Here is a 14,073-nt window from a genome sequence, read left to right as displayed (position 1 = left end):
AAGTGGCTTCTTCAGCAACTTATGATTTTTCACTCATGTATAGAGCTTTAAATAAAATAAAATACTACACCATTATAATAGAACTACCACTATCTTACATTTAGGGATCAGTAAATTGTTATACATAGATGATATACTAATATAGGCCTACTACAATAATCAGACCACTAGATAAATATAGCCTTGTGGTTGGTGCTTAGCATGGCCTAATGACTGCTTTGGCTTATGAAATTAGTAAGTATTTGCAAGAAATGCTCAATAAATATCTCAACATATCTGCTACTATGAGCATTTTGCAATATAAAAGATGCTTGCCATATTGGACTAGGGTAAAGTAAATGTTTTTTATGTATGCTTATGCTGTAAAGTTTCCAAAAATGTATAGATTTCATAATTTCCGCAAAAATCCAATGAAAGTTATAAGCCAAACCTATTGTGAACATGATTATATAGGTAATGTAGCTTATGTTGGCCTTATAACCCTTCAATATTTAATGATACCTTATAATAACATTAAAAAAAATGGTAAATTCTCTTTTTCTCAGGAAAAAAATATTTGTCAGTTCCTTATACCGTCCTTTCCTCTTCACTTCTACCAAGAGGATATATTTGCTAGTAGACTTCAAGGCTCCTAGCCCTTTATATATTGCTCACTTATCAGATGATAAAGGTCGAATTATAGAGGATGTCGCTAATGATATTTTGAATATTGATAGTTCATTTGACATTTCATAACTATTTTATCTAACCAATACCCCGCTATTGATCTAACATTAATCTTAAGTTTATCTAACATTTATTTACACTTAAAGGGGTGTATAGAGATCTTCATCGAAGTGACCATTATCCTTCCTATCTTGAAAGCTCTAAAGTGGAAACAAGAAAGATATAGTCATGGTGTAATCAGAGACAAAGACTAATACAGTACTCGATTTCCTCTCATTTTGAGTCCTATGATTATCTTTAAAAAATTGAAATGTAGAGAAGTGAATCTATTCATAGTTCAAAAGGTATACCAACAATATCTGCAGTTCCCTGTTGTAATAGTACTTATACAGCAATTTTACCTTGTTTTGAGTATTGTTCTCCTGTCTGGTCTTCAGCTGCTGATTCTCATCTTAATTTGTTGGACAGAAACTTATGGTCTATTAAATTTCTTATTCCTGATCTAGATATTAATCTCTGGCACCGTCGTTCAATTAGTTCATTATGTATGTTGCATAAGATTTTTCACAACTCTGACCATCCTTTACATTCAGATCTCCCTGGACAATTCTATCCTGTTCGTAATACTAGGCAGGCAGTTAATTCTAATAGCCAGGCCTTCTCCATCACGAGGCTCAATACTACGCAGTACTCTAGAAGTTTTATTCCAGCTGTGACCAAGTTGTGGAATGATCTTCCTAATCGGGTGGTTGAATCAGTAGAACTTCAAAAGTTCAAAGTTGGAGCAAATGCTTTTTTGTTGACCAGGCGGACATAGTCTTTTTATAGTTTATTTATGACATATTTGTTTTTGATGTTGTTGATAGTTTATCTTATGACATGTCTGTTTTGACGTTGTATCTTATTTTAGAATGATTTATTGTTAATTTGTTCTCTTCATTTATTTATTTCCTTATTTCCTTTCCTCACTGGGCTATTTTTCCCTGTTGGAGCCCCTGGGCTTATAGCATCTTGCTTTTCCAACTAGGGTTGTAGCTTGGATAGTAATAATAATAATAATAATAATAATAATAATAATTAAGGAGATTCCTATGTAATGTTTAATGTATGAAGACTAGTGGATCTTCTTAGGTTAAAGTTGTGTGCCATACACAAGCCAAACAGTGAAAATATTTAGAAAAGACCAAGAAAGAGTCTTAGATATATACTATTGATTGCATAGATTATTGTGGACAAAGATGCTGTTTATGAAACAGGATAAAGATAAACTAGTAACTAGACCAAGTGAACTTTGAAAATACTTGGAAAATACTAGGGAAAGTTGTTTTCCTAAGTTCTACACAATGCATGAATGTCAAGTTTCCATCTAAAAACCATACAATGCTAAATTCCCTGTCTTCTATTAAGAAACTTGAGATGCTCCCTCAAATTCTTACGAAAGAAGAAGAATTGATATAAAATGTATAAAATCTCCCTGGAAAATATATAGTTTTTATTGTGAATAATGAATAAAATATGATTAACTGGGATACTGCCACCGAATTAAATGATGGCATTAACCATACTCATCAAAAAACTAAACAAGGATTTTCATTCTACTAATTATTAATAGATTCTCCTTACAGGTCCGTAAGCACATGGAGAAAATAACGGATTCATTTGGCACTAGGAAAACAAGGTCTAGTTTCTTATCAATTTGAGAAGCCGTACGGCACTATTTGCCGTTTGTATTATTGTTAAAAAAATCCTCGAAATGAAAGTTTGAGGAGAAATGTTTCATAACTTTTTTTTTTCTTTTTTTTTTCTTGTCAGATACATTACGATTAAGAGTTTGGAAAAGCATATCAAAATCATTTCCCTCTTAATGAGAGAATGCCTTGATGAAGTCATTGAGCTTCAGCACGGCATTTCATTCCCGTGCTGAATCTTGGTGACGGGCAAGAGGGCTCTCGAACTTCGGGAAATTGCTCCCCCAGTTCGAATCTAAATTTCTCTCTTTCATCTTTTTCTTCTGCTTAATATTACTTCGACCTTCTCTTAATTTTATCAACTTTCTTTCATCTTGCTGTCCTATCTCTATGATTATTATTTTTCTTAGTTATATATATATGTAGATGTATGCATATATATATATATTTATTTATTGTATTTGTTCATTTATTTATTTATCTATTTTTTTTTCTATTTTATTTAAATGGCGTGGATATTTCCACATTCGTTATTACTGCCTGCTTAGATGAATGGGAGAAGGGATCACGGTTGGGAGGTATTCGCATTCAAAGCTATATATGAGAGTATTGGATGATCTCAGCCATCCCAAAGATGGTTTGGACCTTTTTGGCGGAACTACTCTCAAGGGTTGGGTCATCGGAATCCAGGGGGATCCAATCCTTGAGGTGGGACTCTTGGCTTTTGGCCGGAAGCCCATCATTACAGATATGGGGAGGATGATTCCATATTACTTTGGTCTCAGTCCTAACAGGCGGGTTTAGCTTACACCTGTGCCTCTATATCTGTTTTGATGCTATCCTTCGGGTAGGGTATGGAGTGGACCATCGGGGAAATATACTCTCATTGTGCCGATAGTGGAGAATGCAAATTTCCTTTCCAACGTATGATACTTTCTTATAATTCTCAAGCAGGTACCCCAACAAAACAACAAAAAACCTGAAAATCCCATCCTTAAATATGGACCCTTCAAATACTGACTCCCCATCCCCTGGATTTGCTGACTCCCCCCCGGCACTGTTGACGACTTCTGCTACTGTAATTAAGGAAAACTCTGTTGACGACCTTCGAACTAAAAAGGACCACTCTACTGATGTTAAAAAATCTAACAATTTGGGTAACACAGGGAAACTACGATTCCTTCATGTTTCCCAAATCCCATTAGAGACAAATTATGATGATATATATAGAGCATTTGAGTGCTATGGATTGATAAAGGAAATAAGGATGAGACTTGGAGATGAAAAATGGGACTCTTGGATATCTTTTGAAAGTCACGATGAGGCGTTTAATGCCATAAGTAATATTAGTAGTATCAAAATTAACGAATTGAACATCATGGGAGCTCTTTGTGATAAGGTCCCAAAGGAATTGGATGTGTACAAACCTGCTGATTGGTTTGAAAAAGATAGAAATGTACCCATGCCTTCACAGAGAAAACCCAAACCACCAATGTGGCTCTTAGCTGAACCTAAAGGGATAATAGGGAATTATTTTAAGATATGTAAGTTTATCCAAAAAAAAGTAGGAACCATAGCACCTGGAGATATATCTCGTTTTGGGAAGAACAGTTATCTCATCCATGCCAAATCTTCGACTCAGTCTGCAATACTGTCTAACTTACAGACAGGCAGTGATGAAATTACATTGGAAATGAAACCTCATCTTAATTTTAGTTATGGAAGGGGAGTGGTCTTTAATAAGGACCTATACGAATTTACAGAGGAGGAGATACTTTCTATGTGTCCATTAAATGTATGGAAAGTGCATAAGATTCCTGGAACTTCAATGATTATACTCACTTTCCAGGATGCTGATGTACCTTTCCATATTTTTATTGAAAATGAAAGGATTAAAGTTCGGCCTTTCAAACAAAAGCCCCTGCAATGTTTTAATTGTTTTAAATTTGGACACCCATCCAAAGTTTGTAAAAATGGAAAATTGTGTGGTATTTGCTCCAAAACTTATCATGGAGAATGTACACTTGAGGCCAGGTGTTCAAATTGCAATTTGAATCATAAATCAACTGATAGGAGATGCGAACTGTATAAGTTGGAGGAAGCTGCCCTAAACAAATCAAGTTTAGAACACATAAGTGTGGGACATGCAAAAAGATTGTTGAATAAATCAACCAGCTATGCAAAGGCCTTAAAATCAAAGGTAAATTTACCACAGGAGACAGCAACCCCACCTAGCACTGCCAGTAATCCTAAGAAAAGAAATACAACCTCTGATAATAAAGTACTGCATGACAAGGTAATCATATCGCCTTCTGAGGCTTTGCCACAGCGTATTAAAAATGGGTCATTGCCCATTTCTGTACAGCCTTCGTCCCCCATTACCAGCAATAGTACTAACCTCTCCCAGGCCATGTCCTTGCCTGATTTGATGGAGATGCCACCTGACACCAAGTTACCAGGTGCACCTGTATTGGGGAAGGTGCAAAAACCTGGTAGCTCAAAACCTACTAATCGGAAAAGAGAGAGACCTCCATCTCTCTCGCCCCCCTCCATAAGAAATATCAAAATTACGACGTCAAATAAGTATGATGATTTGTCAGTTGATATTTCTGATCTGGAAGTCAATTTAAATAAATCGGAAATTCAAGTGGAGGTCCACCAACCTCCTCAACAATCAGATCAAAAAGACAAAAAGAAAATCATAAATTCTAAACCCAATCTATCAAGACCCTCTTTAATAAAACCACCAAAAAATAGTGTTAGATCAAACACTGCTAATGGGAAGACTCCATCCAAGGGGTCTACCAAATTATAAACCATAGTTTTTTCCTCCATTTTGCAATGGAATTGTCAGGGTTTAAGGGCCAAATATGAAGAACTTAAGCTCCTTATTCATGAGCATTCCCCCATAATTATTTGTCTACAGGAGAGCAAACTTGATCATAATACCCCTTGCCCTCGCGAATACATTAGTTATAGGACACCATATGATCACCAAGTGGGGAGCCATGGCGGAAGTCTCATATACGTTCGTCGAGATGTTCCCCAAGTTTCTCTGTCTATTCGTACACCTCTGCAGGCAGTGGTTGTACAGATCGACATAGGGCGAAAATATACAATTTGTTCTCTGTACTTGCCTCCAAATGATAACATTTTGTATGACAACTTAGTGGAGGTTATTCAACAACTCCCTCAACCTTTCCTTTTACTTGGAGATTTGAATGGTAGACACCCTTTGTGGGGTGATGTTTTAGCAAACACGAGGGGAAATATCATAACATCAATTGTGGAAAATGAAGATGTGGGACTCCTTAATACAGGAGAGCCCACACACTTTCATGTCCAGACAGGTACCTTGTCATGTATTGACCTATCAATCGTAAGCTCTAATTGCCTTCTCGACTTTGATTGGAGAACATTAGATGATTGGCATACTAGTGATCACGCACCAATCATTATAAACACCAACAATGGTCCACCTTTACAGGGATCGCCACGATGGAATCTTGACAAGGCGGACTGGGATAAATTTCGTGAACTAAGCGAAATTGAGGGGGATGCAGGACAAGTTGAAAATATCGATGATGCCATAGACTTACTGAATGGAACTCTCCATACAGCTGGAGTCAATTCAATTCCCAAAACAACAGGGTTATTCAAACGACGACCCGTCCCGTGGTGGTCTTCAGAACTAACTGCCCTCCACAGAGCCACAAGAAGATCTCTAACACGATTGCGTAGACGCAGAACTGATGAGAATTTAATTATGTACAAGAAATGTAGAGCACAGTTCCGTCGTGCCATGAAAGAAGCAAGGCGCCAGTCATGGATGTCTTTTGTTTCCTCCATTAACAGTAGGACACCACCATCTGCTGTGTGGAGGAAAGTAAAAAAGATAGCTGGCAAATTCACCCCCAACCCACCACCAGTGTTGAAGGTGAATGGCCAGTATGTAACCGAAGCAAATGATGTTAGCAATGCCCTGGCTAATCATTTTTCAAATGTATCCAGCAAGTGTGAAGGAGCCCCTGGTCACCAGTATAGGAGCACTGAAGAAAAGAAAATTTTAAATTTTGCAACAAGAAGGGAAGAGTCGTATAATTCTCCTTTCACTGAAAGAGAATTTGATTCCGCACTTGCTCATTGCAATGATACAGCCCCTGGACCCGATGGAATTCCATATGCAATGATTAAACATGTACATTTTAATACAAAGCTATTTATTTTAAGTATTATTAATAGAATATGGCATGATCATAGTTACCCAAGTGTTTGGGAACTAGCCATTATTTTAGCCTTTTTAAAACCCGGTAAAGACAAGTTTTTAGCAGCAAACTATCGTCCAATTGCATTGACATCTTGTTTATGTAAAATCATGGAGAAGATGGTCAATGCAAGGCTGGTGTGGTACCTTGAAAAGAAAGGTATTTTATCACCGATTCAATGTGGATTCCGAAAAATGCACTCAACGACTGATGTGTTGATACGACTAGAGTCTTCTATTTGTGAAGCCTTTGCTTCCAAACAGCACCATGTTACAGTATTTTTTGACCTTGAAAAGGCATATGATACCACATGGAGATATGGTATTCTTAAAACCATTCATGAATTGGGATTGAGAGGAGAGCTGCCACTATTTATTCAGGCATTTCTTTCACGTAGAGTTTTTCAAGTGAGAGTGGGGGAAACTCTATCAGAGAGTAAGTGCCAGGAAGAAGGAGTTCCTCAGGGTAGTGTGCTGAGTGTAACCCTTTTTGCACTAGCAATTAATGGGATATCCTCAGCCATTCCCCAGGATGTTCTCTCAACATTATTTGTGGATGACCTCTCAATATCATTTGCTGGCACTAAAATGGCAATGGTTGAGAGAAAAATCCAACTCTCTATTGATAAAATTATCCAGTGGGCTGACATGAATGGATTTAAGTTCTCGACAAGTAAAACTACCATTGTCCATTTTTGTCGTATCCGGGGAGTACATCCAGACCCGGATATATACATTAAAAGTCAACGGATACCATGTGCAAGAGAAGCTAAATTTTTAGGTTTGATATTTGATTGTAGGCTTACATGGGTTTCTCACTTAAAAGCATTAAAAGCTAAATGTGTTGAAGCTCTGAATATCTTAAAAGTATTATCCCATACATCATGGGGGGCAGACCGCAGTACTATTTTAAAATTATACAAGGCCTTGATTTTTTCCAAAATTAGTTATGGTTGTGAGGTATATTCTTCAGCCACCTCAAGCCGGTTAAAAATATTAGACTCGATACATCATGCAGGTATTAGATTGTCTACTGGAGCTTTTAAAACCTCGCCTATCCCAAGTCTCCTTGTTGATGCTGGAGAGTTACCTCTAGACCTTTACCGAATGTCTTCCATTCTTCGGTATTGGTTTAGATTGCAAAGACTCCCTAACTCTCTAACCTTTCAGACTGCAAGCCTTGTAAGACACGCATCATACTTTGAGTTGCACCCAAAATCTCCTCAACCCTATGGCTTTCGGGTGAAACGATTATTAAATAGTCTGGATATAATTAGAAATAAGGTACTTCCATTCAAGGTATCATCAACGCCTCCATGGAAGTTACCAGAGATATCTTTTTGTAAATATTTTATTGGAGATAAGAAGAATATGTCAGACCTAGAAGCCAGGTCTCTTTTTAATGAACATGTTAAAGAACATAGAGGATCAACTTTTATCTATACTGATGGCTCCAAATCTGATGCTGGCGTTGGATTTGGAGTACATAGTAATGGTTTTAATTGTAGAGGTGCACTTCCTCTGACCGCTTCCATATTTACTGCCGAACTGTATGGCATATTAACCGCTATTGAGAAAATAGCATTGGAGAAGGAGGGTAATTTTACAATTTTTAGTGATGCAAGGAGTGTCCTTCAAGCTATGGAAGTTTTTAATTCTAATAACCCTCTAGTTTTAAAGATTTTAGAATGGCTTCTCATTATTGGACGGAGAGGTATAACAGTTCAATTTTGTTGGGTTCCAGCACATGTAGGTGTGTCTGGGAATGAGAAGGCAGATTCACTGGCTAAGGAGGCTGCATCCGAGTTGCTGCCAAGAAGGTATCCCATTGCCTGTAATGATTTCTTACCTGTCATCAAGAACTTGGTTTGCAATAAATGGCAACAGCAATGGGATAGTCAAGATGGCAATAAAATGCGAGAGATAACAAATGACATATCTCCTTGGAGGTATAATATGATGCCCCGAAAATGGGAGACGTCTCTTTGTCGTCTCCGTATTGGTCACACTCGGTTGACACACGAGTTTCTGCTGAAGGGCCAACACCAACCGTATTGTGATGACTGCTTAGTACATCTAACAGTAAGGCATTTGCTGACCGAATGCCCCAATTATAACAACTTGCGGAATAGATATTTGTTTGAGGCTCGAGGTGAGGGTGGCAGGTTCATCCTTGCCAAGATTCTTGGAAATGATGTGTCCTACCATGCAAGTGGCATTTTTAGATTTATTTCAGAAGCAGGTCTTCTGAAAAATATTTAACTTTTATTACATTCAACTTTTATGATTTTAATTGAATACTCTTTTATTTTTTATTTTATTTTATCTTTTATTTTTGTATACATAAATTAAATGTTACCGGCGTCAATGACCTCAGATGTCAGGATGCCTGAAAACTTTAAATCAATCAATCAATCAATCAAAATCATTTATACGGATAGTAGTAGCGATAAATGACAGTACAGTATCACTTGTTTTGCCTTAGCTTGTACTAATATCATGGAGGCTGTATCTACAATTGCAAGATGCTTTTTATATTTGTTGAGAACTTATCTCGGGATATGATTCTGTATCCACATGCAGATTTTTGCAAACATTTATTAGTACAGTAAGCAAAGGGGCTAAATAGGATGGCTCTAAATTTTCCTGCCTCAAAATCACCTGCTATTAGGTTTACCAGACATCTATATGTTCCATAAAATTAACTGCTAAAATTTTTATGCATGAATTTTGACAAAAAATTAATAAGGTCAAGTCATATTGAACAATTGCGTGTTACTAAATCATTAAATATTCTAAAAGGGGCATTAGGTCTTGCTAGGAACCTGATAAAGAATCCTTACTGAGAATATATTAACGTTGCCGAGAAAGCATTATAATTGCCTGATACTTGTAATTATGCCAGTCCAAACTAAAAGAGATTGATGAATCGTATTCCATGACTTGGGTCTTCAAATATTTTGTAGCTTTTAGAACATCACTCATTTAAAGTTTATATGGCGATTTTATCGTGTTTCCTTTAAGTGAAGGTATTGATACATTGTTAAATTAAGCGCTCCCCTAAGAATACCATTTTAATGAGAGAATGCGATGAAAAGTGTTTGGACTCCGCATGGAACATTATTTTTCGTGTAGAAGCCTTGTGACTGGCAAGATAAATCTCAAACTGGGGACTTTTTTTTCTACAGTTTGATAGAAAATGTCTTTCAAATACTTCTCCTATTCCTTATCACTTCAATCTTCTCCATATTTTATCAAGTGTCTTCCACCTTGCTGTTCTACCTCTTCCTTTTTTGACTGCCTTGGTATAGGGAATGGATATCATTTGTGGGGTTGACTTTCTCCTCCGTGTGATTCAAAATGTCTCAAATAATTTTCTATTTATTACTTCGGCCAACTCCATGTTTTATCATCTGTCTCCCACCTTCATATCCAACCTCGTACTTTTTTCACATTCTGGGATATTGGTAAAGGATAGATAGCATTAATGGGATTGATGTTATTTTCTAAATCTTTTGGGGAAACTGTGATTGTATGATAATGTTTATGCCCCAGAAATCTCCACATTCCGTTATTGATATGCATGACTATTCTCCTGGGAAACTGTATTTCAGGGGCGTGGTGTTTTCTATAGATAGGACTCTGCATTCTTCCCAGTTTTCCTGTCAATATGGTTAATATAGCTGGGAGGATTGTATTATTGTAATCCTCTGTCCCATCAATCAGGTTTGATATTCACTTGACCCACTCTCCCTTTTAACCAGAGAATACCTTGATGAAGTCATGTGGCTTCAACACGTAATATAATTTCAGTTTTGAAGCCTCTGTGTGGGCAAGAGGGCTCTAATCTGGAGAATAATTTTTCCTTCAGATTTACTAAAATAATTTCACTCATATTTTTGTCCATCGCTTATTACTATTTCAACCTCCTTCACATTTTTCCAGTAATTTGACAACTTGCTGGCTAACCCCTTTTTCCCTTTTCCCTCTCTAGATTTCCAAGGATGGGATACCATTGCTAGGATTGGAGTTTTTTTATTTTTTTTTTCGAAAAACATTGTGGGAGCTGTGGTGGTCATGCCAACTACCCAGTATTCCCAAATTGGCACCTGGAACCATTCCCGAATAGAAGTTTGACCCTCTGATTCCAGGTGTGGGCTGGTTTCATGGAGATGAGCAATCGGCATTCTGCTCGGTTTGCCTTCCACTATGATTAAGGTGAGGGATATTATTATTTGAATGCTCTCCGTCCCATCAAATGTGTTCAGTTTACACTTGAGCCACTCTAATCATAGTGATACCATCCCATCGTGGAAGGGTAACGAATGGACATATGGCAATCGCCTCTCACAGATGTCTTTAGGGTAGGAGTTCATTCCATGAAAGGCTAGTGGGGTCTTTTTAAAGGATGTCGGCCAATCTAGTATTTTCTTTCCCATAAACTTATTTTATTTTGTATTGTTTTGTTTTATTCCATCCCTCGCCAAAAAGTAAAATTTGTTTCCTGTGCCCTTGGATCGAATAACAAACCCCAGACACTGTTGACATCCTCTGTTAGTTCAAATAAGGAAAATTCTGTTGATGACTTCGGCAATGCTTCTTTGACTAATGTTATTTCACTAGACCCTTTTGTTCCTTTTCTGCAGGGCCCCCAGGGACTAAAAGCATTGGGGGTGAAAGCAAAGATATGAAAGTTCTATATTCCTTTTTCTAATATGAATTATACTAGTATTGTACAACCTATTGCAACCTTACTGGATTATTTAAAGGTTTAATTAAAATTTTCAAACGACAAAGAAAATTTGCTGGTATAGAATGGCATTGAAAGACCATAAATAGACGGGAGTGGAAGAACATTTCTGAGGCATATTGTCATTCGGTAGAATGTATATGTATATAATCAAACACACACATTATATACTGCATATTATATGTATATATATATGCATATATGTGTGTATATATATACATGTATGTATGTATGTATGTGCGTATGTATATATGTACGTATGTATGTGTATATATATGTATATACATAATACATACATATATATATATATATATATATATATATATATATATATATGCGTGTGTATATGTATATATATATGTATATATATGCATATATAAATGCATATATATATATATATATATATATATATATATATATATATATATATATATATATTATACAGTATATAGTGTGTGTGTGTTTGATTATATGATGTATAGCTGTATACTATATAGATATGTTATTCAAGGCCAAAATCAGGAGACTCCTCTTCCAAAGCCATGTGCACTTGCAGTATTAGGAAAGATTGTTATTTACTGCGTCGTTTGTTTGTTATAAATGCATGAATCTTAGTATGATATTGGTTTAACCATTTTGTTCATTATCATTCTACATACTTCTTTGTGGGGGTGTTTCCATTATCCTGAAGTCATTTCCTTTAAGTCTCTCTCTCTCTCTCTCTCTCTCTCTCTCTCTCTCTCTCTCTCTCTCTCTCTCTCTCTGAATTAATATTTTAGAGATAGGAACATCTCACCTAACAGAGTCTTCTTTTCAGATTTCGTGTCCTTATCATGTCAGTACTGATCTTCATGTGCATCCTACTCCTTTCTGTTGAACGTGTTCCTGAGAAGTAAGTAAATGATTTAAGATTGATACTTTTGTTACCCATTTAGTTGTTCCCCATACTGTTATTTTGATGGTTACGAATACTAAAGAATTGCAAGAGACATTGCAGTTATATTCCTATTATCGTTTATGTATGACAAGTCTCTATGAGGATTTGAAGATATTATTAATCGCTGCACTTTCATTTGTAGTTGTTTATGATTTGATAGGGATGTAGATTGCCCAATACTTTATTCTCTAGATGCAATTATTTACACTACGTCACTCCTCTATGAGTGATCGCTTTCTTTGAGTAAGCCTGTGACCATCATCAGTGCAAGAGTGTTAAGATTTTTTTTCTTAAGTTATATGGCCACATCTGGAAAGTCTACAGTATACATGATGTGTGCGGTGGCCAAATTCCTTGGTATTACAAACCTCCTCTCATTCATGTATGGCTGATTTAAGTCTACAAAGTTATTTCCTTTCTCGATAGTTCCGGATGAAAATCTAAATTATGTGAACGGAGTGCTGTACATGGGCCTTAGATTATTCTGGTATGTTTTTAGAACCTCATCTGTCGAGAGCCTTTATTTGGTTACTCGTGAGTTGCCACTTTGTGTGCCAAGGAAGAAATAACATCTGCCTCCTTAATAACTGCTCCTATTTATTTAAAGTTATAAAGCTGAAAAGGGATAACTATGCCATTTTATTAATGTTTCATACATAATCTGCCTGACTATATTAAGATTAAACACTTAAACATCGCTGTCAAGAAATTTTCCCCACAAGCAATGCAATGTTACAAGCGTTATGAGTTTGGCCATATTAATTTCATATTTACTAATGGAATAAGACGTTTCACCAGCTCAAAGTTCCTTGATATTTCTACAAATTATGTTACTATTGTAATGAACTTTGGTGCAGCTAGGAAAAATTCTTTAGCTAGCACTTCAATAAAAACCAGTATAGTGTCCAATCCCCCAGATTCATCTGATGGTTTAAAAACCTTTCATTCTTTTGCTGATGTTGAATTTCAGAATTCTGATAACTCCTCTTCATCATCAAGTCGCTAAAAAATCAAATCATGTAGATATTTATCATCTCCTCCTAGGCCTATTGACACTAAGGACCTCTTGTTAGATTTAGCCAGTCGTCTCTATCTTGAGCTTTTAATTCAATACTTTTCCATTCATCAGCTCCTACTTCGCACTTCATAGTCCTCAGCCATGTAGGCCTGGGTCTTTTAACTCTTCTAGTGCCTTGTGGAGCTCAGATGAACGTTTGGTGAACTAATCTCTTTTGGGGAGTGCAAAGAGCATGCCCAAACCATCTCCATCTACCCCTCATCATGATCTCATCCACACATGGCACTCGAGTAATCTCTCATATAGTTTCATATATAATCCTGTCCTGCCATTTAACTCCCAATATCCTTCTGAGGGCTTTGTTCTCAAATCTACTAAATCTATTGGATTGTTTCATTGTCATACCATGGCTCCTGTCCATAAAGTAACACAGATCTCCCTAAACTGATATATAGTCGAATTTTTATGTTATTTCAAGCGATTTGATTTCCAAATTTTACCTAACCCTAGCCATTGTCTGATTTGCTTTTTTTCAATCTTTCACTAACCTCTCATTCTAAAGACCCTGTATTGGAAATAATAGTTCCTAAATACTTAAATGATTCTACCTCGTTAATCCTTTCTCCTTCCAATGATATTCCATCTTCCATTGCATACACCGCTCTCATCATCTATGTCTTCTATTTATTTTCATCCCAACCTCATGTGATATTTCATGCATTCTGATAAGCAAGCATTGCAAATCCTATG

At 36.4% G+C, this 14,073-nt stretch overlaps 1 protein-coding gene across 6 annotated transcripts in view; it reads left to right on the top strand.

Moving 5' to 3' along the window:
* LOC137642175 (uncharacterized) overlaps positions 1-14,073 on the top strand; it is a 177,738-nt gene that overhangs the window by 140,828 nt on the left and 22,837 nt on the right. For all 6 annotated transcript variants that reach the window (XR_011044663.1, XM_068374723.1, XM_068374721.1 and 3 more), the window contains one exon: positions 12,186-12,260. Coding sequence is in view for 5 of the 6 variants with exons in the window: in XM_068374723.1 (XP_068230824.1) it covers positions 12,186-12,260 (75 nt within the window). In the remaining variant the exon portion in view is untranslated. The remainder of the gene's footprint in view (positions 1-12,185; positions 12,261-14,073) is intronic.

Source organism: Palaemon carinicauda, chromosome 6, assembly GCF_036898095.1.
Source record: "Palaemon carinicauda isolate YSFRI2023 chromosome 6, ASM3689809v2, whole genome shotgun sequence".
NCBI classification, from domain to species: Eukaryota; Metazoa; Arthropoda; class Malacostraca; order Decapoda; family Palaemonidae; genus Palaemon; species Palaemon carinicauda.
The sequence above is the reverse complement of the archived record's forward strand: the minus strand, read 5'-3'. Positions and strand labels throughout refer to the sequence as shown.